This window comes from Aethalodelphis obliquidens, unplaced genomic scaffold (genome assembly GCF_003676395.1).
Source record: "Aethalodelphis obliquidens isolate GAN/ISIS:26980383/991018 unplaced genomic scaffold, ASM367639v1 scaffold128, whole genome shotgun sequence".
Lineage (NCBI taxonomy): Eukaryota > Metazoa > Chordata > Mammalia > Artiodactyla > Delphinidae > Aethalodelphis > Aethalodelphis obliquidens.
Genome location: NW_020838072.1, coordinates 807,595 through 834,187, shown reverse-complemented (window position 1 = coordinate 834,187; position 26,593 = coordinate 807,595). Strand labels below are relative to the sequence as shown.

The 26,593-nt window shown below is 48.2% G+C and overlaps 3 protein-coding genes and 1 pseudogene across 9 annotated transcripts in view; 3 read left to right on the top strand and 1 right to left on the bottom strand.

Annotated features, from left to right (window-relative positions):
- Positions 1-10,144, top strand: part of M1AP (meiosis 1 associated protein) — a 75,813-nt gene extending 65,669 nt beyond the window's left edge. The window contains exons 7-9 of the mRNA XM_027099080.1: positions 8,008-8,214; positions 9,320-9,460; positions 9,932-10,144. Coding sequence (XP_026954881.1) covers positions 8,008-8,214; positions 9,320-9,460; positions 9,932-10,018 — 435 coding nt within the window. The 3' untranslated portion in view covers positions 10,019-10,144. The remainder of the gene's footprint in view (positions 1-8,007; positions 8,215-9,319; positions 9,461-9,931) is intronic.
- LOC113615985 (polyadenylate-binding protein 2 pseudogene) lies at positions 5,774-6,716 on the top strand (annotated as a pseudogene).
- A 1,961-nt stretch (positions 10,145-12,105) lies between the features above and the next one.
- Positions 12,106-14,944, bottom strand: DOK1 (docking protein 1). Of its 2 annotated transcripts, XM_027099082.1 has the most exons (5): positions 14,789-14,944; positions 14,137-14,436; positions 13,897-13,990; positions 13,543-13,727; positions 12,106-13,345 (listed from the first exon to the last, which is right to left on the bottom strand). In XM_027099082.1, exons 1-5 carry the CDS (start codon positions 14,858-14,860, stop codon positions 12,533-12,535), a joined length of 1,464 nt encoding a protein of 487 aa, XP_026954883.1. In that variant the 5' UTR covers positions 14,861-14,944; the 3' UTR covers positions 12,106-12,532. The 2 variants fall into 2 exon arrangements, with proteins under 2 accessions (XP_026954883.1, XP_026954884.1); XM_027099083.1 differs by lacking the exon at positions 14,789-14,944 and having other exon boundaries at positions 12,108-13,345; positions 13,897-13,986; positions 14,137-14,434.
- A 120-nt stretch (positions 14,945-15,064) lies between these two features.
- The window catches only part of LOXL3 (lysyl oxidase like 3), an 18,481-nt gene continuing 6,952 nt past the window's right edge, over positions 15,065-26,593 (top strand). For 5 of the 6 annotated variants that reach the window (XM_027099074.1, XM_027099073.1, XM_027099072.1 and 2 more), the window contains exons 1-4: positions 15,065-15,780; positions 17,181-17,505; positions 19,245-19,408; positions 20,043-20,257. In XM_027099074.1, the coding sequence (XP_026954875.1) occupies positions 17,193-17,505; positions 19,245-19,408; positions 20,043-20,257 (692 nt within the window). In that variant the 5' untranslated portion in view covers positions 15,065-15,780; positions 17,181-17,192. Of the gene's footprint in view, positions 15,781-17,180; positions 17,506-19,244; positions 19,409-20,042; positions 20,258-26,593 lie in introns of those variants that run through there. The other variant, XM_027099076.1, reaches the window with a different exon arrangement.

Below are 26,593 nucleotides of genomic sequence, written 5' to 3'. Positions count from 1 at the left end.
TTCCAGATTCTGCTTAAATACTTTCACTCTGAAGCTTTTCCTGCCCCCCACCATAGCCTGCCCCCACTCATCCTTTTTGACCCTTCCCCACCCATGTACCTATTGCCACATCTATTTTGAACTTCACAGAACTGATAAATGGTAGGAATATGCACCTTGGCTCTCTGATGTGAGAAATGTCACATTACTATATTTTTCTAAATCAAATTTTAAAAATATTAGTCCCCAAGTGCTAGGATGCTGACACACTCAATATCTTTATGAGTGCCTCTCCCCTTCCCTACGGTCATCCTCATAATCCTAGGGGGGCTAACAGTCCAGAAAATGTGGAAAATGCCCCTTTGGTCTTCAATACACCTCCAGTATTGTTGAATAGAAGTGACAAGGGCAGACATCTTTGTCTTGCTCCTAATCTTAGGGACAAGGCACCCAGTCTTTCACCACTACTTATGATGTTAGCTGTAGGTTTTTTGTAGAGGCCTTTGTTAGGGTGAAGAAGTTCCATCCTGTTGAACGTTTTTATCATGAATTTTATCAAATGCTTTTTCTGCATCTATTGAGATGATTATGTAGTTTCGTCCATTAGTCTATTAACATGATATATTATTACATTGTTTGATTTTTGGATATGAAGCTAACCTTGTATTCCTAGAATAAATCCCTCTTGTTATGTATAATCCTTTTTATATATTACTGGATTTGGTTGGCTGGTATGTTGTTGAGGATTTTTGCATCTATATTCATAAGGGAGATTTGTCTGTAATTTTCTTGTGATGTCTTTTTCTAGTTTTAGTATCAGGGTAATACTAGCCTTATAGATGAGTTGCAAAGTGTTCCTTTATCTTCTGTTTTTTTGGAAGAATTTCTGAAGGATTAGTGTTATTTCTTTAAAGGTTTGGTACAATTCACCAGTGAAGCCATCTGGGCCTTGACATTTTTGTGGAAAATTTTCTGATTGCTAATTCTATGTCTTTACTTGTTATAGGTTGTACAAAAAAGTTAATATAGCAGACCTGAAATTCCTTTCCTTAGAAAGTCCTGCTTGCAAGATTGACCCTTGGCTGGCATCTGGGAACTTGGATTTAGGGAGTGTTTCCACCATCCCCTAAATAATAAGAGTGGCTTACTGTGCCTAAACTGTGCAAAAGTATATGCTGACATCTGCTTTCCTTCTAGGAGTCTAGAATTTTGGTATGTGCTAGGTACAGAGTGCCTATGTGACCAGCCTCCAAAAAAATGTTGGACACTGACTCTCTAATGACTTCTCCTGGTAGGCAACATTTTACACATGTTGTCACAATTCAACACTAGAGGAATTAAGTACATTCTGTGTGACTCCATAGGTAGAGGACTTTTAAAAGCTTGCACCTTGTTTCCTCTGGACTTCATACCATGAGATTTTCTCCATGATTTTCCTTTGTATTCTCTGGATGTAATAAGTAATATTTATGAGTATGACTATATGCTAAGTCCTGTGAGTCTTCTTAATGAATCACTGAACCTGGAAGTGGTCTTGGGGACCCCTGACACAGATTTATTCAGATTTTCTATTTCCTTTTGAGTCAATCTCAGCAGTTTGTGTCTTTCTAGGAATCTGTCCTTTTCATCTAGGTTATCTAATTTGTTGTCATATAATTGTTTACAATATTGTCTTGTAATCCTTTTCATTTCTGTAAGGTGAGTAGTGATGCCACCTCTTTTTTTTATTTTAGTAACTAAGATATTTTCTCTTTTTTCCATTGATCAATCTAGCTAACAAATTTTGTTTGTTTGTTTTTGTTTTGTTTTGTTTTGATCTTTTCAAAGAATCAACTTTGGTTCCATGATTTTCTCTATTGTTTTTATATTCTCTATTTCATTTCTTTCTACTCCCGTATTTTTTAATTTCCTTCCTTCTACTTGCTTTAGGTTTGGTTTGGTCTTCTCTTTCTAGTTTCTTAAGGTGGAAGGTTAAGTTATTGATTTGAGATCTTTCTTCTTTTTATTTTAATAGAGGAGTTTTCAGCTATAAATGTCCCTCTAAGCACTGCTTTAGCTGTATTTCATAAGTTTTGGTATGTTGTGTTTTTACCTAAACTCATATCAAATTATTTTCTAATTTCCCCGGTGATTTCTTCTTTGATCCACTGATTACTTAGGAGTATGTTATTTAATTTTCACATACTTATGAATTCCCCAAATTTCTTTTTATTATTGATTTCTAATTGCATTCCACCGTGGTCAGAGAAGATACTTTGGATGATATGATTTTTTTTAAAGTTCTTCAGATACAATCCAGCATCTTTTTTTTTTAATTTTATTTAGTTAGTTAGTTTGGGCTGTGTTGGGTCTTCGTTGTGGTACTTGGGCTTCTCATTAAGGTGGCTTCTCTTGGTGCGGAGCTCGGGCTCTAGGTGCACGAGCTCAGTTAGTTGTGGCACGTGGGCTCAGTAGTTGTGGCTCAGGGGCTTAGTTTCTCCATGGCATGTGGGATCTTCCCAGACCAGGGCTCGAACCCATGTCCCCTGCATTGGCAGGTGGATTCCCAACCACTGCACCACCAGGGAAGCCCTGGATGATTTTAATCTTTTAAAATGTATTGTAGTTTGTTTTATGGCCTATCACATGGCCTATTCTGGAGAATGTTCCATGTTCACTTGAGAAGAATGTATAATCTGCTGTTTGGGGGTTTGAAATCTCTTTTACCATCTTCCCTTGGTCTCCTTTGTGGAAGCCAGTGTGAGAGTAGCGGAGTAGTGGATATTGTCGCTTCTTTTTCTTCCCCTCCTGGGTCCTGCCTTCTGGAGTGAGAGAATAAGCAAATAATGCCAAATTAACAACTTCTTCCTGATGTCCTTCCAGATCCCCAAAACCCCCAGGTATGCATGGCTTTTCTGTAACTAGCTGTGATTTCTCTTCCTAGATGCATTATGACAATGAAGTGTTTCTCTTCCCACAAGCAATGCAAAATGAGTGCTCTTGCCCTTCCCCACTCTCAGCGGCTGCCTCAGGAACACTCCCACTCAGGAGCTGGTCAACGCTTCTTTAATGGATGGATTTGGTCCCACATCATCATATTGATGGCAAACCAAGGGAGTGCTGGTTTGGTGAGATTAGAGCTTTTACCTGATATAATAAACTCCCATCTGCCCTTCTGACAGTGCCATTAAAATTGTCCCTTCTACTCCTGTTTCCCCATATACCCGGAAGTGAGTAACCACATCCTCTTCATTTTCTTTGAAATCTGTAAAGGATCCATTTGTCTGTAACTAACAGAAAACCAACCCAACTCTACTTTGAGTAATTAAGAGTTTATTTTTCTCATGTAACAAGAAGTGCAGGGACAGACAATTCTGGGGCTGACGCAGTTGATCAACACCATCAAGGACCCAGACTCTTTCCATTTTCCCACTGCAGCATCCACAGCAGGTGTACTTTTCATCCTTATGCCTGCTGCCTCATGGCCACAAGATGGCTGCTGCACCTTAAGACCAAGTCTTGTCCTAGGGAGAAAGAGGGGTAGGGTGCAGAGGCAAAAAGCCTGCCAGCGTATTACAAAGCTTTTCCAGAAGCCCCACCCAGCAACTTCTGATGATGTCTCATTATTTAAGTGTAGGTCACATATCACCCCACACCAATCACTGAAAGACTGAAAAATGGGTAAAGAGAAGGGAGAGGGCAAGGGAGAGAGGAGCAGTGGCCAGGAAACCAACAGTGGCTGCCACACCTTCCTTCACAGCTTTAGTAGTTAGAAGTGGGGGAGGATGACTTTAATCAGGCTGAGCTTGGAGTATGACATTGCATTCAATTCTGTCCCTGTCACACCTGTTCTAATAAGAATCTATCCCCACTTCCTAAAATCTAAACTTCCTGGCACCTTCTGTAGAAAAGTCCCTAAGCACAACATAAATATAGACACATTTTCACCTGCCTTCCAGTAATTTCAGCATCCAACTCATGCTCCTTTTTTTAGAATTAGAAAAAACATATTCTAAAGTACTCAGCAGTCATCCACAGTCATTAAGCATTGTTCAATTTGAGGACCCCAAAGGTTAGTCTTCTGGGGCATCACCATGCCACTGCCTTTTCTCAGCCTCAGATATCTGGTTTGTCAGTTAACCATTTCCATCACAGGTACAATGCCTGTACAAACAAGTCAACCCATGACCTCGTTCAAGCTTGGGTCCTGGACTTCAAGTTATCACTTTCCAGGAAGAGGTTAGAAATCCAGAGTCAAAATAGAAGCCGTAAAGTTCAATTTCCCTATCTCTCACTGTCTCAGAATGCTCCTGGAAACTGCAGATAAATTAATATCTTTATCAAACTCTAATAAGTACATTTGCCTGTCTTCCTTCCAGAGCCTTCCGTCAACCTCTCTGTAAATTATCCCAGAAGTTTTAAAGCATTCTGTAAAATCCTTTCAAATCAGCCTCTTTCCAGTCCTCTGATAGTTCCCACATCAGGAGTTACTTTTGAGAGACCTCACGTATTTCTGCATACCAGTTCTCTAACAGAATCTTAGCTATTGTCTCAAAGTCAATAGACTCAAATTCTAAAGATCATAATTTTTTTGTGTGCCACATTCAAAGTTTCTTAGTAATCCCAGGGTGTAGTGGTTTTGAATTTGTTTCATAACTCTGAGGTGCAAGAAATGTCATATTGCCATAGTTTTAGCCCGCAGGAACTTGCCACAGTGGCAAGATATTCTATTCTCCATGGAGTCTTGGAAAGGTAACCAACTGCCCCAGTTTGCCCAGGACTGAAGTGTTTTCTGGGACACAGGACTTTCAGTGCTAAAGATGGGCAAACTGAAACAGCTGGTCATCCTAAATCTTGGACAAACATTAATTTACAAACCTTCTGCTTACTGTATTACAAGCTCTAAGAGGGCAACGAACATGTCTAATGAATTTCTATATACCCATGCCTAGTGCTTGGGACATAATAGGCATTCAGTAAATTCTTAATAAATAAACAAACTAATCTACAAACAAATTCATGAAACAGCATGAAAAAAAGAAGATTAAAATAATGATAATAATTCAAAGCCTGAGCCACATTGGAAGTTACTTGAGCCAAATTAAATGGAGTGCCCTACAATTTCCTAATATCCCTTCCAGAGAACATCCCTTCCAGGCTTAAAAAGGCTATGTCCATATACCCTGAGAAAACCATAATTCAAAAAGAGTCATGTACCACAATGTTCGTTGCAGCTCTATTTACAATAGCCAGGACATGGAAGCAACCTAAGTGTCCATCGACAGATGGATGGATAAAGAAGATGTGGCACATATATACAATGGAATGTTACTCAACCATAAAAAGAAATGAAATTGAGTTATTAGTAGTGAGGTGGATGGACTAGAGACTGTCATACAGAGTGAAGTAAGTCAGAAAGAGAAAAACAAATACAGTATGCTAACACATATATATGGAATCTAAAAAAAAAAAAAAATGGTTCTGAAGAACCTAAGGGCAGGATAGGAATAAAGACGCAGATGTAGAGAATGGACTTGAGGACACGGGGAGGGGGAAGGGTAAGCTGGGACAAAGTGAGAGAGTGGCATGGACATATATACACTACCAAATGTAAAATAGATAGCTAGTGGGAAGCAGCCGCATAGCACGGGGAGATCAGCTCGGTGCTTTGTGTCCACCTAGAGGGGTGAGATAGGGAGGGTGGCAGGGAGACGCAAGAGGGAGGGGATATGGGGATATATGTATATGTATAGCTGATTCACTTTGTTATACAGCAGAAACTAACACACCATTGTAAAGCAAGTATACTCCAATAAAGATGTTAAAAAAAAAAGGCCATGTCCTCAGAGCAAGAGCAAATTCTCCCCATGCACACATACACCATGATTTCTATATCATTTATTTCCAATCTGATGGACTTGGGAAGCATCAGGTAGACTTTCCATACATTTTGTATCTGTTCTTCAGGAAGACAGCGCATCTCCAGATATAAGCAAAATGTTAAGCATGAACTTCTGAAGGCACCTACCATCTGCCTGGCTTACCAGACCCCCTCAGAGTTCTGTGCTGTACAAAATGATGACACTGCTTTAAAGTGTCTAGAACTGGGTGAGAGGAGGGCGAGCAAGCAGGCCAGCGACCGACTGGCCGGCGGGGCAGGGTTGCGGAGAATAACGTGATGCAGCGTCGACCACCAGAAGGGGCCCAGGATTGATGTGTTGTTCTAGAGAAGGAACTGGAAGCAATCAAAGCTTGATTCGGGAGATGGAAGAAGAAGCTGAGAGGCTAAAGGGGCTGCAGAATGAAGTACAGAAGCAAATGAATATGAGTCCACCTCCAGCAATGCAGGCCCACTGATCATGTCCATTGAGGAGAAGATGGAGGCCGATGCCCACTCCACCTACGTTGGCAAAGTGGACTGTGGTGCAGCAGCGGAAGAGCTGGAAGCACACTTTCATGGCTGTGGTTCAGTCAACCACGTTACCATACTCTGTGACAAATTTAGTGGCCATCCCAAAGAGTTTGCTTATATAGAGTTCTCAGACAAACAGTCAGTGAGGGCTTCCCTGGCCTTAGATGACTCCCTATTTAGAGGAAGACAAATCAAGGTGATCCCAAAGCGAACCGACAGACCAGGCATGAGCACAGCAGACCAGGGTTTCCCACAAGTCCGATTCCGAGCCCGGACCCCCGACTACAACAGTTCCCCCTCTCAATTCTACAGTGGTTTTAACAGCAGGCCCTAGGGTCACGTCTACAGGGGCTGGGCTAAAGAGACATCATGGTATTCCCCTTACTTAAAAAAAGTGTGTATTAGGAGTGGGGGTGGGGAAGAGGAAAGAAGGGGCAAAAGAATTAAAAAAAAAAGAAAAACAGGAAAAAAGAAGTTTCTAGAATTCCAGCCCCACCCCCACCTCAGCACATTTGCTCTGGGGTATAATTCTAATGCCACAGCAGGTTTTTTCTGCTTCACTGTGTCACTTTCCACTTGTCTTCCACAAGACACTGATAATTCCTCTATCCCCTTAAAATCTTTTTTCTCCTTTTTGCCTTTCCTCTTGTATTATTTCTTCCAACTTTTCATATATGTTAGAGTGGGTAGAACTAGTGTGCTTTCTTTCATCTTATGTAGCTAGCAGACTGTTATGTACCTGTTATGATGATCACCTCAAGGAAGAGAACACAATTTAAAGATTTAAAGATGATTGTAACAGTCCTGACTCCATGGTTCCGGGAGTTGTGGTTTTCCTTGAAAAACTACCACAGAAAATTGTCTCATTTCCATTCCTGGTTTAAAAGGGTACATGCAGAAAATCTGCTAATATGTCTGCTTGTCTCTTCTTCTTACCCATATGCTAACTTATTTAATCTCCATGGCAGACGACAAAGTGTCACCCCTCTGTTCTGCAGTACCCTTCACTCAAAGAGTTGCCACCCCCAGAATTTTGACCCTTCTTTTTGTCCTGTGATGGGCTGAGTTGATATCAAGGGCCCTGTCCCCACCCACCTCCTTGTACCAAAGCTTTCCTCTCCCTGATCTCTCCTCCTCCTCTCTCTTCCCAGGTGACTTTGACCACCTTCTTTTTAAGCCCTCTCTGGACTTTCCAGGGACATTCCCCAATCAGCCCACTCTAACCCCAGTTGTGCAACACAAGCAAAATTTATCACTCTCAAAATGAGACCTGAATTTTCACAGTGTCCCACAGAAGTCTCTGTTTTAAGGCTCTGTTTTTAAGGATTTCAGTTCTTGAAACTCCACATTTATCATTGAGTAATATATTAGCCCCCTCTAAGGTGAACACCTACTTCGTCTCTGAACTTGTCTCTGCATTGATAACCCTTTGTGTATGTCCCTAATCAAGGAAAAACAGTAGTACCTTGGGGCACTGGTGATTCAGGCAAAGTCCGTCTCTCCCCAGGGCCAGGGTGAAATGGCTCAGCCATCCCTGACACCCCCAGAGGAACTTGGGGAAGCCTCAATTGGGACTAATCCTCCAAACACGCCAAAGACTAAAGATAAACCAGCGTTTATGTATGTCTTTGTTTCAGAAAAGAGAATGGGTGCTATTGGCCAAAGGGGAGCCCCTGAGCCAAGGACACAGCCTGAGAGAGCCCGCCAGCACCTTCTACGTGATCCTGCCATCTCGCTCTCCCACTCTGCTGGTGAAGGCAGTGGCCACTCGGGAACTGATGCTGCCCAGCCCTTTCCCCCTGCTACCTGAGGACATGCCTGATGACAGCCGTAAGACTGTGGAGGCAAGTGAGCCCAGATCTCATGGAATAGATAGAGGGGAGAAAAGAGAAGAGAGTTGAAGAAAGGGATGAGGGAAAGGAGTGAGCCCCTGAAGGAAAGGACAGGAGCAGAGGCAGAAGTGGTTCCAAGGGTGTGGTAAGAGGAGCAGAGAAGAAAGCAAGGAACTGAGGCCAGACAGAAGGAAGTAAGCAAGCATCTGTGTGACGGTGTATTCTCATGGGTCTTTCTCTGCAATATGTGTATACATGTGTGTGTACCTGTGTTTGTGTGCATCTATTTCTGAGAAAAAGAGGGAAAGGCAGCCAATGTAGGCACCGAGAATAGGAAGAGCTTTAAAATAAGACTCTGATGAGAAGGAGGGAACAGTTCTGAAGGCCATTTTCTCCTCCCCCTCCTCTCTTCTTGGATCTGGATTCTGGATTTCCTCTGTCAGCCTCCCCAGGCTGAGGCGGGGGAGGGGGTCCTCTGGGTACAGAGAACTGGAACCACATCGTTGCTGCTAGGTTGCTGACTTATGTGCAGAGAGGACAGAGCCTGGGATTGTACTCTTGGCTTGGCAGCCACGGGGATGCAGAGAGGTGGGCACAAGTGGCCACGGCTCACTCAGTGTCTCACTTCAGGGCCAGTGGTTCCTGGCACAGGATGTTGTGGCCGGAAAACCTGACTGCTCAGGAATGCTCTGCTGGCATGTCCTCTGGTTATACTCACCTCAAAGGCCTCCGAGAACTCAGTGTACTTGCTTTGCAGACTGTGAGCACCCCAGCCGGGACACACCCTCCCTCACAGCTTCGCACACTGGATCCCTTGTAACCTTCATAGCGCTCTGGCCCCTCTCAGAATCCTGTGACATTGTTCTCAGGGCCAGAGTGTTCAGTGTCCCTAACCACTCAGTTGCTGCTACTTCTTGTACCCTTGCCTGACACTTACCTCACAAGCACTCAGACCTGGGGCAGAACACCCAGCAGGACACGCATCTATTTCACATCCTTCAGTGAAGCCCTGGGTCATCATACCTCCTCCAGCTTCTCACACTCAGGTCTCTGCCTGACATCTTGGGTTCTGTGACCTCAAGACCGCCAGGTGAGGCTCCTCCTCTCTCTTCCTCAGAGCATGCTGGATGACCTGGAGCTAGAACCCACCTACAACCCCTTGCAGGTTTGGAGCCACCTGTACTCACACCTGAGCAGCACCTTTGCCAAGCCTCAGGGCCCGCTCCACCCAAGGTGGGAGAGCCGGGCTCTGAGAAAGGTACTTCCCTCCCTCCCCTTTATGCCCAGAATCCCAGAGAGTCCTCTTCCCCTGTGCCCAACTCCCCCCCATCCAAGGGAGTATCCTCCCTGGATCCCCTCTGGCAGAAAGAGGGCATACAGGGGAGGAAGAAAAAGAGCAGCCTTTTGCCCTAAACAAAGAAAATTACAACCCCTACCCGGTAAGGAGGCTTTTTTTTTTTTTTTTTTGCTTGGGCATTTACATATGTTTAGGTATCTTAATTGCAGTGTTTGTGATAAATCATTAGTCATTTAACAGACCATTGTCCCACTAAGCAAACTGGCGGCACTGGAACTACAACCACAAGCCTCTGTTGAAAGAAAAGGCTTAAGGGAAGGTGGGAAAAGAAATGCCTAAGGGAAGGGGAATTAGCATTTACTGAGCAGCAGTCATTTGCCAGGTTCTGTGACATGTGTTCTCACATATATTTTTCTCATTTAATCCTCACAGCATCCCCGCAAGGTAAGTGTTATGCTTATTCTACAGATGAGTAAAGGGAGGCTGATGAAGGTTAGTAGCTTAGAGACAGGGCTCTAGTGACAGGGGTTGAGAGAGAAGAGTAATTGAAGGGGGGATTTATCTTTTTATTTTTTAAGATTTATCTTATTATTTATTTATTTTTGGCTGTGTTGGGTCTTAGTTGTGGCATGCGGGATCTTCACTGAGGCACGTGGGATCTTTCATTGTGGCGGACGGGCTTCTCTCTAGTTGTGGCATGTGGGTTTTCTCTCTCTAGTTGTGGCGCATGGGCTCCAGAGAACGTGGGCTCTGTAGTTTGCAGCACACAGGCTCTCTGGTTGAGGCGTGCGAGCTCAGTAATTGTGGCACGCGGGCTTAGTTGCCCTGCGGCATGTGGGATCTTAGTTCCCTGACCAGGGATCAAACCCATCCCCTGCATTGTAAGGCAGATTCTTTACCACTGGACCACCAGGGAAGTCCCAAGGGGTGTTTATTTTTATGAAATCCATGTTCTATAGTATTTGGGCTTCCTTTTGTGCCCTTATTAATCTTTTCCTTGTTTCTCAATAACAGAGCCTATAGGAAAACCCCCGCTTTGTCTTACCTGAAGTTACAAGAGAAAGATGTTTCCAAACTACAGTCAGTCTAGAGGTGGGAACAGAACCGACCATAAGTTAGCTGGTGGACAAGCAAACAGAGGACACTTAGCCAGGAGACAGGCACTGTGGAGGCTGGAGCCTAGGGGACTCCACTGCCCTGGGCCTCGAGGCTGTCACTCACAGGACACATGAAGGAGTTAGGACAGAAGGCCCGGCAGGGAATTGGACAGATCGGGAACGGTCTGGTCTTCACAGGAAGCTCTTGCTTTCTTTGCAGGCTGGGCCACTGCAAACAAATCGAGTTCGAGCCACAGTGGCCCCTTTGCCTATGACTCCAGCCCCTGGCAGAGCCCCCAAGATGCCAGCAGCCAGCAAAGCTTCCTCGGATGTCTTCTTCCAGCCTTCCATGGAGGAGGAGGAGGAGGAGGCAGACGAGGAGTATCCCTCAGGGCCCTAAGTCACCAGCACCACAGCCCAGCTGCCCTGTGCAAGCACATCCATGCCAAGGCTCACACAATGGCTTTCTGTGGACAGACTTGCCTCCTATCCACCTGAGCCTCTGTGAGCTCCGGGTAGCTGGGAAACACAGCCTTCCCCTCCGCAGTCCTCAGTGCTGCCACTGCCCCACTCTTCAGGCTGGGAAGAGACGCACCGACCCTTTTCCTTCGCCAAGCAGGGACTCATTTTTCTTTTGGATCATTTGATACTGTTAACACAAATGAAGATTAAATAACCAGTAAGTCTCCACCATTGTTAGGAGCATTCCCAGGCCTGATTTTCTCCTTGTAGCTGTGTAAGTAGGTGGGTGAAGTCAGGTCACCATCAGGAAACTGAACCTCAGGAGACAAGGATGAGGTTTTCAGAGCTCATGAAAAGCAAGTAGGATTGAAATTGAAATCGAAACCGCATTCCAAAGCCCATGCCCCTCCCACTACACCCACCACAGTGCAATTCCCTTCAGCCTCCAAACAGATAAGTGGTTGATGCTTGGTACCTACACGCAAAGTGTGCGCAGGCGCGTGAGTGTGCTTTTGTGTGTGTGTGTGTGTGTGTGTGTGTGTGTGTGTCGGTGTGTGAGACAAGGGGGAGGGAAGGCATCCTAGAGCTGAGAACAGGGGAGAGGGTGGTGTGAAAAAGACCTATTCCCTTCCTATTCCCCTCTCCTCATACCTGCCCATCAGCTTTCTCCATCCACAGGATAACTACCATTTATACAATGCTTACTCTGCACTTGAAATCGTATTAAGTACTTGAGAAATTTAACTCCTTTCATAAAAACCCTGTGAGGTTGTATGTGTAATTAAGCTTTCCCATTTTGCACAGGGGCAGTGGGGGAAACTGAGCGTTACAGATGTTACACACAGGGTCACAGAGATAGGGTCAGGCCCAGGTGGGCCTGACTGGACCACCCAGGCTCTGAACGACCACACTGCTTGACCCCCCTGCCCGAGGCCCTTTCCTCCTTCAGTGGCCCCCAACACCTTCCTGGTTCTCCTGATTCCCTCCACATCTACCCAGCACAGCCTGCCACTCTGTCCCCTCTGTGACTATTCACACACATAGACCTCTTAAACCCAAACTGACTTTAATGAGGATAAAACTTTAAAAAAATATCTCTCTCTGGCAAAGAACAATGCCGGGGTAAAGATCAAGACACAGCCCAGTGTCTCCCTATAGCCTCCATACAGGCCCCTCAAACTGTACCTACTCTGACCAAACACCCCTTTCTTTAGTACTGCTCCAGCAGCTATCCCTTCCTTTGGTGGGGATGACTTAGAGGTGCTGGCCTCCCCCAGATCCAGCCCCTGAGCCCCTGCCAACTGTCCCACTTCCATGACTTCTTGGGACACATCATCCTTCCCTTGACTCCCCTTGTACCCTGGTCTCTACACACAGACCCCTCTGGTTCCTGCTGGTTCTAACAGGTTTCTTTGATCCCCAGTGCCACCTCCCCATGGTCCTCCTATCAGCAACCCCAGCCTTGCCCTTCTTCTCATGTGGAGCCCTCTGACTTGGCCCCAGTCCTGTCAGTCCCTGCTCCAGAGAGCCCACAGTTCCAGCTACCTGAGGCCCCACTCTTCTGGACCTGGCTGTACAGGGCAGTGTCTGAGCTATGGCCTTTGCTGCCACTGCCAGCTGCAGCACCGGATTCAGAGAAGGCCAGGCCCTGGGGCTTGGGAGCTGGGAAGGGCTTTGTGCTCCGCGGGGGTGGCACGGCGTAGTCATCAGTAGCAGGGTTGTAGGGGAGCTCATAGCCCTCCTCCTTCACCCGAGCCTGGCACCACCAGGCATCCTTGGGCTCCTGAGGCAGATCATAAAGGCCCCGGAGAGCAGCTGGGGCCAGGCCCTCAGGTTCATCATAGATGGGGTCTTCTTTGGGGTCTGTCAACTTGGCCTTTATCAGCTGCTGCTGCAGATGCTCACACAAGTCCCAATAGAGAGGTTTCTTTAACTGCAACCCCTCCCCTGCCTGAGCAGGGGTGCTGTCCAGGGGGTCTGAGTATAGGGAATCTTGGGAAGGGCCTGGAAGAATGCGCAGGGAGTCTAAGGGTTCAGCATACAGGGCTGGAGGGCTGCCTGCGAGCTCCTGGGGGCCCCGCGGGGGAGCCAACTTCCCTTCTGCCACTTCTCCTTCATGGGAATCAGCTCTGAGAACATCCTGCCCCTGGCTGGCCTTTCCCTGGGTCTTCTGTCGGTGGATAGCAGTCTCAACTGCCTGAAAGATGTCATTTCCCTGCGCCGTCTGGAAGGTGAAGGTTCCAGGGCCAGAGGGGCAGCGGCGGCCAGCCTCAAAAGAGAACATGACCTGAAGAGGGTGTGGAGGGAAACACATAATCAGGAGCCATCAGAGGAGGTGAGTCACAGGGCTGGAACTAGTTAGGGGACCTACAAAGAAGAGACCACCTGGGAAGGGAGGTGGGGTCATGGGCTAGGCAAGAAAGCCCGGTCCTGCCCCACCCCTCCCACAGCTGCCCAACCCAGGGAGCCAGTCCTGCACCGCACCTTGTCTCGGCCATAGCGACGCAACAGAGTGTAAGGCCAGGAGAGGAGTGGCTCCTGTATCTGAGTCTGGGCCCCCACGCCCAGGAGAGTCAGCCTCTCAGCCTCCACTCTCAGCATATAGGAGCCATGCAGGCCACAACGCTCAGCGGCTTCAGTCCTTTGCACGGTTACCCAGAACTGGGATCCTGGAAGGAATACACAGTTAGACTGGCACCTGGCCAGGACTGGGGTGGAGGGAGGGAGCAGGTTGTCCAAGCATACACGTGAAAGCCAGCTCTCAGGAGCATTCTACTTCCCCTTGTAGGACACCCTTTCTTTCCATGCCATCCCTGCTGGGGCTTTTCAGGCATCTACCTTCCCAGGCGGGGCTATACAGTGAATTCTCCAGCATCTCCAGGGCAGAAAGCTTGGGTGGGTTCTCGGCAGGCGCCAGGGCCCAGCTGCCTTTCTGGGGTAAAGAGAAAGAGTATGAAGGAGATGTGATTCCCTCACCGCGGTTCCCAGGGTCTGAGTCAGCCCAGTTCCTCTGCCGCTGTAACTGCTCCCACCCCGCATGGACTCTTGGGCCCAGTGCAGCTCGCCCCAGCCCCTCACCGGAAAGGCGTTTCGGCACAGCGTTTGCACCCAGGCGGCGCTGGACGGCGCGTCGGCCGCCAGCAGGTGGGAACGCTGTGCGGTGTCCAGGCGGAAAGCTGCGGCGCCAGGCTCAGGGGGGCTCTCCACGGCCACGGGGGCCACGCTCACACACTCAGCCAGACGGATCACCTTGCAGTCCAGGCGGCGCGTGCTCCCTCGGCCCCCTCCAGAGCTCGACCCCTTGTGGTCAAAGAACTCGAGCCGCGCGACACCGTGGGGGCTGGCCGGGTAAAGCACCGCCCAGGTCTTCCTCCACCTCTGGGGAAAGATCGGAGAGACACTGGGGAGGGAGAACAGGCAAACACCGGCGGCCCGGGCCCCGACAGGGAGGGAGGGACCTGCGCGGGCCAATTTCAGGTCTGAGGCTTCCCGACGGCAGGCGAAGTTTCCCAAGGAGGATGCCGCTCCGCCTCCCCCAGGGCCAGAGAGGCGAAGCCGGAGGCAGGCAGACGCTTCTTCCGAATGTGTGCAAAGCAATTTAGCCGGAAATTCATAAGGCTCTCCGGCTCCGGGCGCCGCGCTCCAACCCGCTGCCGGTCCCCTCCCTCCATCTAGGCTCAGCTGCCCACCCCTAGCTCTGATGGGGTTCGGCAACCCCTACCCACACTACCTTGGTACCGAAACGCTGGCTCTGCAAAAACAGCGGCCCTTCCATCACGGCCCCGTCCATGGCCCCGTCCATGGCCCCTGGCAGTTCCTTCCGCCCTTCCTGGCCCTGTGGGCCGGAGGCGGGGCGAGGCGGGGAGGAGGGCGGGGCGGGGCTCGCGCAGGAGGCGTTCCCGCCCCCACAGCCTCCCCGGACCGCGAAAGGGGAGGAAGGAGACAAGCCAGAAGAAAGGGGAGGGGGTACCCAGATAAGCTGGCTGGTGCACCACGTCCGGCCCCCCCCCCCCCCCGAACCCTGGGTCGCGCACAAGTGGCTCCACCGAAGGAAACCTCGTGGTTTCGGTCAGAGGACTCCGGCGCCTAGGCTTGGGGGCTGCGTACTACATCAGATGCTCAACGTGACGTCAGCGTGAAGGCCGTGACATCATCTCGAAAATGCCGACGGGCACCCTGGGGCATTGGAGGGACCATACGTGCCCTCGCGGCTTCAATTCCCCAGACACGACCCGACCCCTGCTCGGCCGGAGTTGGGCTGTTTTAAGATCCGCGGAGCAGGGGACGTGGGGGAAGGGCTAGGGACTGAAGACTTTCCGGAACTCGGAGCCGAGTCGCTGCACGGGACGCAGGACGGTCTGCGGCCCCGTGGCCTCTTCTGTGTCCAGCTCTCTGGCCGCAGCTACCCTGCACCCAACCCGCGAGAAAAGAAAGTTTTATTAAGCAGGCTGGGAGGCGGGGAGGGGGGCGGGAGGGAGGTGGAGCGGCGACTGCGGCCTGCTCCAAAGAGGAGGGGAGGAGAAGAGGAGGGAACTGGCCTGGGAGGGATCGTGGGAGAAGGCGGAATGTGGGAGGGCTCAAGGGGACGTGGGAGGAACGAAAGGGCTGGGGGAGAAAGGGGGGTAAGTCTCCCCTGGACAAGCACTTTTTTTGTAAGTCCTAGGACTGAACTCCAGGACCAGGACTCTTCTCCCAGCCGCTACGGCCCCCGCTCAGCCACAGGTAGGGGGAGTCACGCTGCCCGTGGGAGGAAGGAGAGTTGTGGATGGAGGATGGTGGAGGGACCTGGGAAAAGGGGTGATGTGGGATAAAGTCAAAGGGAAGTCAAGCTACTGAGGGTTTTATTATTGTCAAAGAAGAGTGAAACACAAGAAGAGTGGAGAAATGAAGCAGATATTGGGGGGCGGGGGCTGCAGGATGTTCCAAATAGGGCAGCCGGGAGGGCCCTAAGGCTGGGGGTTCCTCTGTGAGGCCCTCTCCCTGGGTCCCCAAGCCAAAATGTTCCCAAACAAAGCTGCCCTGTTGGGTTGTTTGAGTTGGGGGAAGCATGTGGGGGGGGAGGGGGGAGCTCGCTGTAGAGGGGCTGTTCTCCGCCCCAGACAGAGGGAAGGCCTTGGCAGAGAAGCCGATTGGTGCTCTCGCCTCCGCTTGCCCGTGACAGAGATGGCGGTGTTGGCAGGAGGCTTGGAAAACCCCACCCCATTCCCCCCCCACCTTGAGGCCTGGCCTTCCTGGGCCCCTTGACCCTGCAGGGCTTGTAGGATGTGCAAGAGTTCTCCAGTGCATTCTGGTTCTCTGCCTTCTCTGCCTGGAATCTGCCCAGAGAGGACTCGGCTTGGCTCCCATTCAGGGGACCTGAGATCCGAGGGTCTCCTAAGCCCCTCCTTGCCTGCCTGTCTCCACAATCAGTAGCTATCTGTCCTCTGTCTGACTGGCTGAATAGGATCATCTGGGTCCCTTCTGCCTCTGCTCCTTGGCTCTTGTCAGTTCCCCTCCTCCTCACCTATTGCCTGCCTTTCTCAGTTGCCCCCCAATTCTGTGTGCCAGGCTCTCTCCTGATCCCTCTCTATCCATCTTCAACATTGTGTCTCTCTCTACTGTCTCTGTTTGGTCCCCTTTCATTCCCACAGTTTCCCTTCCTCTCACATTCTCTCTGTCTGGGTCTCCTTCTCCGTGTCTCTTGCTCAGTCTCTTCCTATTTATCTGGACCATTCTCTGATCTTGGTCTCTAATCTCTGTCTTTTGATCACTGGGTCTCCTTGACCCACGAGTCGGGGTATGGAGGTGATGATAGCAGAACTAGGGAAAGGACATTGTGAGACATAACAACTAATAGTGAGAGTTTTATTCTTCACAAAAGGGAGGGAGAGCCTCTCTCTCTCCCTCCCCCGCCCCCCAATCTGGGTCTCTCAGTCTGTGTGCCTCTTTGACTCTGTGTTTCTGTTCTTATTTAGTATGTGTTCCTTTCTCACTGTCTCTCTTAGTCCGTGGGTCCCTCTCTTTCTCTCGCACTGTCTGTCTCTGGTCTTAACCAGTGTCTCTTTTCCTCTCATGACCTCTCTCAGACCTGGGCCTGGCTCAAGTTCAGCTTCTCTCACATATTCTCTCTCTGGGGCACCCAGGCCTTCCTTGCCATGCGACCTGTCAGTGTCTGGCAGTGGAGCCTGTGGGGGCTGCTGCTGTGCCTGCTGTGCAGCTCGTGCCTGGGATCTCCATCCCCATCCACGGCCCCTGAGAAGAGGGCTAGGAGCCAGGGGCTACGGTTCCGGCTGGCCGGCTTCCCCAGGAAGCCCTTCGAGGGCCGCGTGGAGATCCAGCGGGCTGGCGAATGGGGCACCATCTGCGATGACGACTTCACACTGCAGGCTGCCCATGTCCTATGCCGGGAGCTGGGCTTCACAGAGGCCACAGGCTGGACCCACAGTGCCAAATACGGCCCTGGAACAGGTGAGCAATGCTCCAGGCACAGCCTAGGTATTGCCAAAGTGCAACCTAAATGTAGGGAGAGGGAACACCAGGATGGCACAGCCATAGGGACACAGAACACCAAGAAAAGCCAGTGTCAAGTACAACCATGGGGGACAAACCAACCAGCAGTCACTTCTCAGAGCTGTGTGAAATTAGGCTGGTCAGTGCCTTCTCTGAGCCTCAGATGCCCCATGTGCAAAATGACTAGGTGAACTCTTAAGTTCCTTTCTGCTGCTAAAGTATGAGTCTACAAAGCCACGTGCAAAGACAGCGCTGACACAGGTGAGCCCTGTATGATTAAAGTACAACTGGTTTCATGGGAAGCTGAAAGCAGGTAAATGATGTCTGGATGTCCCAAAGCCAGAAGGAATCACAGATACTGCAGCCAACAAAATCAGATTATAGACCAGAGCTGAAACCAACAAGCTGGAACTTACCAAAGACAAGTATAAACTCTAGGACAAGTATGAATGTGGGTAGTAGGGGATTAGGAACAATTCTGAGACCTGGGGGTGCTTACACTGTATGAGCTCACAGTGAGATTGATAGACAGAAACTGGTGCAGTCTGAAGCTAATCCCCCAGTTTCCACTGGCTAGATCACTTCTGGAATGAAGTGTCACTTTAGATGCCACATTTCCAGAGAGACAGTAGAAAATGGAAGTACTGGGAATTCCCTGGTGATCCAGGATTAGGACTCCGCGCTTTCACTGCCAAGGGTGCAGGTTCAATCCCTGGTCAGGGAACTAAGATCCTAAAAATGGAAGTATATTCAGAGGAGAGCTGGCCAGATGTGAAAGATTGGAAGCCAATTTTCAAGGAATAGCTGAAGAAACCAGGGATATTTGGTATGAAAGGAAAAAGCTTTGGATAACAATTACATGATGGTTGTCTTCAAATGTGAGTACAGTCGTTTGGCTGAGGGATTTTTCTGGATGGCATCAAGGACTGAATCAGACCTGGAGTGGGGGAGTCATAAAAGAGTCTCAAGGACTTTGTGATGGTTCCAACAGCCTGCTGGGGCAGGAGGTAGGTATCCCAGCAGAAGCTGGGTAAGCCCTGTCAGGATATGCATGAGGGGTCCCTGCACATTAGCTGGGACCAACCTTTGAGGGGCCACCCAATTCTGAGAGAAAGTCGGTGATATTCATTTCAGTTTGGTCCAGGCAGAGAGAAGAACGCAGGGCAACGTGGCAATGCACGTGGGGGGCACATGGGAGAATGTAAGGCTGAGGTGAAAGGATTTTACATTTCCAAATCTCACAAATGGCTCAAATCCCTAAGCCCCCATGTATTGGCTGTGGTCTTAGTCAAGTTACTTAACTCCTCAGAACTCCAATTTCTTTATACGAAATGGTGATAATACCTTCTGGCAGCTCTGTTCTAAGGATGCTCACATATGTACATACCTCGGCAGATTGCCTCACATACAGTAGGTACTTGATTAATTGTAGCTGTCATTGAATGGGTAAGGGCTGATCAGAACTTCAGTGTTGACTCTTGGTTTTTTTTATTCACCCTACCAAATTCTTGGGTATCCCCAGATCACTATCAACCCTCCATCAATCCTATGCTCCCTTTCGTATTCCTTTCCAGGGTCCCCTGTCCCTTCCCCACTCATTACCTTACCAGGTATGAGGCTTCCATGCTCATTCTCACCAACATCCCCATACTACCTCTCCAAGCCCCTCTGTCCCCTTATCTCCCGCCCCTCCACAGGCCGCATCTGGCTGGACAACCTGAGCTGCAGTGGGACTGAGCGGAGTGTGACTGAATGTGCCTCCCGGGGCTGGGGGAACAGTGACTGTACCCACGATGAGGATGCCGGGGTCATCTGCAAGGATGAGCGCCTCCCCGGCTTCTCGGATTCCAATGTCATTGAGGTCTGTAGTTCATAAACACACACACACACTCACACACACACACCACCCAGGGTGGCGAGACACAGGGGGCTGTGGAGTGGTTATATGCGCAGATACTAGAAGGTAGAGGATCCCATATGCCCAAGGGGATAATTTGGGTTGGTGGGGGACTTGGGGGGGGCACAAAATGATAGGGCTCCGAGACACTGTATAGTCCAGGTTTTAGCATTAGCATTCAAGTTACTAAGCCTGGCATGAGCCTCTCCAACTTCATCCCTGGTCCTCAGGGCACTGTGCTCTCCTTCACCTCAGATGTTCCTCCTCTCCGGGGACATCTCCCTTCTTACTTTCTCCTCCTCCTTCAATACCACTTCCTCTGTGAAGTGCTCCCTCAGGCTCCAGGCAGAGTTAGATGCTCCTTCCCCAGCTTCTTCTGGACCCTTAGTCATTTCTCAGAGCATAGCATGTCCTTGCACACTCATGGCTGCAGGAGGGTCAACACACCCACACACCTCCTAGAGAGCAGGCCTGCCTCTCAGCCCCGTCTCGCCATTGGGTTTACAGCAAGCACACTCAATCAGGGTTCCTTGAGGGTGGCCGGACATACGAAAGGTGTCATTGGGATTCCTTCCTCTACTTGTGGTCCCATCCCCAGGTAGAGCATCACCTGCAAGTGGAGGAGGTACGAATTCGACCAGCCGTTGGGCGGGGCAGGCGGCCCCTGCCGGTGACTGAGGGACTGGTCGAAGTCAGGCTTCCGGACGGCTGGTCGCAAGTGTGTGATAAAGGATGGAGCGCCCATAACAGCCACGTGGTCTGCGGGATGCTGGGCTTCCCTAGCGAAAAGAGGGTCAACGTGGCCTTCTACAGGTGAAGGGACGAGGGCGCTTGTTAGGGAATGGTGTTGAGAGACCTCCGAGGGGGCTGCGGCACTGGGGGAACCTGGGCTCCGGAAGAGTGGGGAAATGTGGAGGCCTCTGCTAAACTGGAGAGTTGAGAAATATCGCGGGACCATGAAGCGGTCCCCGAGGCGAGTCTGCCACGGGACCGGCGAGGCTCGAGCTCTCTAGAGGCCCAAGCCGGCGCGGGGTGAGCGGCGGCTATGGCGTCGGTGCCCGTGACTCCATCGGTCGCCAGGCGGCGTCTCCGCGACCCGGGGCGAGCGCCGGGTCTCGCGAGGCCATGCCCAGCGGCCCGCAGGCCCGCGGGCGGTCGCGGTTACGGTGCCGGCGCTGGCGCGGCCCGGGAGCCCGCGGGTCGAGTTAGGGGGGGGTGGGGGCGCGGCCATGCCCTGCAGAGGCGGAACTGGGGCGGGGCCGGACGCCGGGAGTCTGAAGGTGACAGGCCCGGAGCATCCCCGGGGCGGTGGGTCCCCGCCAGAGCGCCAATCCCTGAAGGCCGGAGGGCGCCGGGAGGGGCCTGGCGCCTCCCTGGGTCCAGGCGGCCCACGAGGCGTCTGTGACCGCGCGAGCCCTCAGGACTCCTAGGCAAGTTTTCCAGAATATGCTTCGGCGCAGAAGCCGGCCCTCTTCACCTGCTCTGGAGCCCTGGTGTACGCGCCGGCCTCTAGGAAACGGATCACACTGGTGACCGGTTCTGTGCTTAACAGCGTCTCGCTTCCCTGGAGCATCTAATTTGGCATTTTGAGAAATTTAGAAATTTCTCTGTAATTTAAATGATTGTTTTCTTCATCTCTTCCTTAGATCAGTTTTGCAGGAAGACTTCTTAACATCTGGGTGACCTTCCACTGGGCACACTACTTCAGATGTGGTCTGATCAGGGCAGGGTACAGCAGAAATGCTCACTTTTAATTAAAGCATGTGTAGATTTTGCATTGCCTTTCTGTTGAGGCAGCATCCCACTGCTCATATTGACCCTGTAATCACCTAAATTGGGTCTTCTCTCATCCTTGATACTGATAGAGCAGCCTAAATCTGTTGAGTTTACCCTATTAGTTTATACATCATTTAAAAACCATTAAAAAGCCATGATGATCCCATGAGATTATCTTGAATCTTGACATTATTTTCCACTTGTCATCCCTCCCTGCCTCCTCTGTTCAATAGATATGATAGCTCTGCTTCCTGACTTCATCAAAGTGACTGTTAAAATTGTTGAAATCTTTAAAACCAAAGTCTAACTCTTCTTATGAATCCTCCAGATTTACATCAAACCTTTAATCATTAGTTGTAAAATGTTTTTTCAGCCAATTGGGAACAAACTGAACACTACAATGATGTAGCCAACATTATACCATCTTATCTGTAATGAAATCATGGGAGATGTTATTAGTCTTTGCTAAAATCCAGCTATATTATGTTCACAGCCATTCTGCAGCCTTCCAATTTAGTAATCTTACCAAGAAAGGAAATCTTGGTGGTTTGACTGGGCTAATTTTTACTGAAATCCTTTTAGATTTCTAGGGATCACCATATTTTTCCTCAATGCTCACAAACTTTCTATTTAATAACTTATTCTAGAATATTATCTGTAGATTGAAGAATCCTCTTCCTTCTCAAAAATCAGTACATTATCCAACCTCCAGTCTTTTCCATACTTGCTCAGATTTTCTTTGCCTTGGCTCTGAAACACATCTTTCAGCCCCAAGGAATATACTTTATCTGGCATAGGGACTCATATGGTTTAAAACTTCTGTGTGCTGTGCTCCTTTGTTTTTATCTACCTTGGGGCTATATTTCTTTCCCTGTGCTTGTTCTTTACCTTTCCTAATCCAAACACCAGGTTCTGAAAGATTAGTACGATTTAAATAGCAGGCATTTCAGGTGAAGAGGGTAGCATGAACAAAAGTGTAGAGAGTCATTCATTCAACATTTATTTATTGAGTGCCTACTGTGTGCCAGGGACTGTTGTAGATACTAGGGATTCAATAATGAACAAAACAGACAAAAATCCCTGATCTCATGGACTAGGGAAATACCAGAAAACGAGTAACATTACAAAATGTAAGGATGGCAAAGGGCATAATAGATAAAAATAAAGCAGGGAAAGGGTTAGGAAGCGGGACTGGGATTGCAATTTTAAATAGGTCAGAGGAGGCATCATTTGAGAAAATATTTAAAGGAGGCGAAGGCACAAGCTATGCAAAAATCTAGATGAGCATCTCCAGGAAGAGGCATCATAAATGAGAAGATCCTGGGGAGTGTGGTGGTGTGTATCACGATGTGGGGGATGGGGGATTCTTGTCATGCTCCAGGAGACCCCTGGGGCTGGAGCTGAGTGAACAAGGGAGAAAATGATAGGACACGTGATGCAGGAGGAGATAGGGAAAGAATGGGGAGCCAGATCATGTAGGGCCATGTGAGAGTCTTTGGTTTTTACTCTGTGTGAGATAAGGTTTTGGGCAGAGGTGTGACATCTGACTTCCACTTTTTATGTATTATTTGGGCTGCTTTGTTAAGAATAGACTGTAAGGGATGTGGCAGAATCAAGCGTCAGGGAGATAAGGCAAAGATAAGGCAAAGTGCAAAGAGGGGACTACCCTGGCAGTCCAGTGGTTAAGACTCTGTGCTCCCAATGCAGGGGGTACGGGTTCGGGTTCGATCCCTGGTCAGGAAGCTAAGATCCCGCGTGCTGCATGGCGTGGTGCGGCGTGGCCAAACAAAAAACAACAACAACAATAAAATGCAGGGCTTCCCTAGTGGCGCAGTGGTTGAGAGTCGGCCTGCCGATGCAGGGGACGCGGGTTCGTGCCCCGGTCCGGGAAGATCCCACATGCCGCGGAGCGGCTGGGCCCGTGAGCCATGGCCGCTGAGCCTGCGCGTCCGGAGCCTGCGCTCCGCATCGGGAGAGGCCGCAACAGTGAGAGGCCCACGTACCGCAAAAAAAAAAAAAAAAAAATGCAAACGGAGGTGAGGTAGAAAAAGAAGCAGGTGAGTGTGGAGGCCTAGAAGCCAAGTAAAGTGCTTCAAGGAAGAGTGATCAAGTGTGTCAGTGCCGCTGATGGGTCTAAAAACATGAGGACTGAGAAATGAATACTGGATTTAGCAACATGAAGTTATTGCTGACCCCAACAAAGATGAAAATGAATAGGATATTTTGAAAGACAGTTGACAAGAGTAGAAGATTTATACTGAGAAATAGTGGAAGAAAGATCCGAATGGATAGAGTAAGGCTAGAAAATGGAACACTTTTAATGCCAGATTGGAGAGTTTTACCTTTATCTTATGGAAAATTAAAAAATAAAAGTACTTGTATGGGACAGTGATAAAATAAGGCCAGTGTTTTTAAAAGTTTGATAGTAGTGAACTGGAAGAGGAAGTTCTAGATGCAGTAAGATTAGTCAGGAGTTATAAACATGAAGCTGATGGGGAGGATGACAACGAGGAGAGAGGGGAATGAATAGATGTAGGATGACTGATAGAATATAGAAAATAAGAGAAGAAAGAACTAAAATGATACTGAAGCTGCTCAAGAGAAGGATGGTATCCATCAGGCATCTCTGGGCTTCAAGTTAATATGAACTAACTTTAGACGTGGGCCGTCCCGGGGCATTTTGAGGCCCAGGAATTGTCCCCACGTATATACAGCCTCAAGTAAGTTTCGGAAATCAGGAATATTTGTGTACCTATTGGGATCTCTTACTGAGTCTGGGATATGAAGGCTGGAGAAGGAAATATACTTAGTACAGTGTTCATTCTTAGTGGGGAAAGAGATTACAGGGGTCCTGGGAGATTCTGTGATTTGGATATGGTATAGATACGCCATCACAGGTCAAGTCGGACAGAGGGAGAATCCTCGTAGGTAATACAATTATAAAGCCTAGGCAAGATAGTTATAAACAACTCTACCTTCCTTAGATAAAGAAGATGCATCTGCTAGCTTTTAGAGGAAGTCAGTAAGATTTAGAGAATAAGAAAATCAGAATGTGATATATTTATCATTTTTAAACTTGGTTTGTTAGTTCTACCCTAGAACATGTGAAAGTTGTAGAATCTTAGAAGAGGAAAATAATGTACAGATAATTGAACCATTTACTGCCCTTTTTCAGGCAAAGAAGTTGAAGTTCTAAGAGCTTAAGTGCTGTTTAAGAAGTCACTCTTCTAGTTCATTTCAGCTTGATAGATATTTATTGAACTCCTACTATTTGCCAAGCACTGTGCAAGGTGCTCAGAATACAGAGGTGACGAGAGAGTTAGTTAGGCACCAAATCATAGAAGACCTTACAGGCTATGTTAAGGATTTGGATCTTTATGATAAAAGTAATGGAAAATCATTGAAGTTTTTTAATGAGGAGGGCTGTGAGAGGACATGATCAGGTTTGTGGCTCTGAGAGATTACTTTGACTGCATTTCTGAGAATGGTTTAGAGAAGGGCAAGAGCAAATGGATTAGAGAGTTGTTTAGGACAGAACATTGACAGGACTTCGTTACGGATTGAAGAGAGAAGAGTCAAGGTTGACTCCTAGGTTTCCGGCGTAGATTTTGCTGTAAGAGTTATGTTTATTTTTTAGACCCACATTAAATTTTAGATAACTTTGAGATATCTAAGTAGGAACATCAAGAAGGCAATGGAATATACAAGGTTAGGTGTGAACGAGAACATATAAAGAGAGGATGTGGAGTGAGAAGAATGCCTTAGAGCTCTAAAAATTTAAATGACTATATAGAGGAGGAGCCTGATAAGAAGACCAAGAAAGAGCAACCAGAATTAGGACTGAAACAAGGCCAGTAGTGTTGTGACAGCCAAGGAGGGAAAGAGAGAACAGCAGTGCCAGATGCTACCAAGAGTCAATGGGATGAAGACTAAAAAAGAAGAAAAAAAATCTTCTGGATTTATTATCGCAGAGTGATGCGGGGGGGGCGGAAACCAGAAAGGGGTGGGTTAAGGAGTGAGTGGCAGGAAAGATGATGAGTATCGACAACCACTGAAAAGTTTTTCTATGAAGAGGGAGAAAGATGTGGGGTGGAGGGTGTGTGTGTGTGTGTGTGTGTGTAAGAGACAGAGAGAGAGCTGAACATGTTTAAAAGGATTCGATGGAGAAGGAGAGGTTATGTGCAACTTCTCAATTGAGAAGGAGAGAAAGGAACATAGGGGAAGGAATTCAGAAACGTTTGGGGGCAGTGGCCTTAGAGAAGAAAGACAGTTGGAATGAGAAAAGGATGTGCAGATGCAGGTAGCTTTTTATGTTTGATGGTTGAAGGAACAAATGATAGGGAAAACAAGCACATTTGTGAATGAAGAAATATCAATGAAGACAAATATCAGTACTGGTCCTAAACAAGTACCAGGTCCTTAATGTAACCTGTATTTGCCTTATAATGTATATTATTATATATACCATATAATATATAATATAAAGACCTTATATAGTCCTTACATAACTTAGAGAAGAAGTACTTCTAAATTTCTAGGTAATACAACATTTTTCTGAATACAACGCTGGAGATCAGAATGATCTCTCTGGGTTACTGGTGAAAGAAAGTGCCAAGTATACTTCATTTCAGACATGTTTGAGAAAAACACATCTAGAGAAAAAGTTTCACACTATACATATATGATGAAACATTCCAGACTCTTAGTAGCGTCTCAGGAAAGTTTCTTAGTAGTCTTTCAGGAAAGGGACCCGAGAGTTATTGTAGACTCTTTGCTAGGAATGTTGGACATATTGAACGTTTTGGCAAAAAGACCAACTAAGTACATCCTCAGTAAGAAGCCAGGGCAGGAGGTACCAAGCAGATTCAGCCCTGTTAAAATCTATTTATTAAAATCCTAGCACATCTGCACATAGTATACCACATCCAAAGATGACTCCTCAAGAGAAACAGCAGAGCAGGAACATGTTCAAAGAGATGATAACTAAGAGGATGACAGGGAATTCCATAAATTTTGTAAGGACAGACAAGACCTGCATTCATTATACATAGTTGGGCAGGACAAAGGGGGCAAAGTGAAAGTCTTTGAAATCAAAGGGAGAATGAGTGGAGAAACAGACCTAGTTTCCATGCATTAGACTTAAGGCAACTTCTTGAAGAATAAAATAGGTCAAATATTTAGGCCAATTAAGAAGAAATAAGGTTTTAGAACTTAATCCCTGGAAGTAAGTTTGGGAAATGAGCTCAGTTTGTGAATGACTAAAGCAATGACTAAAGCATATGGGATTTAACTAAAGCAGGAAGGGTTCTGTCATCCTAAGCAGCCTGGCCTTATGCTCCGCAGTCAGACCAAGTTAATGTCCCTTACTATCCA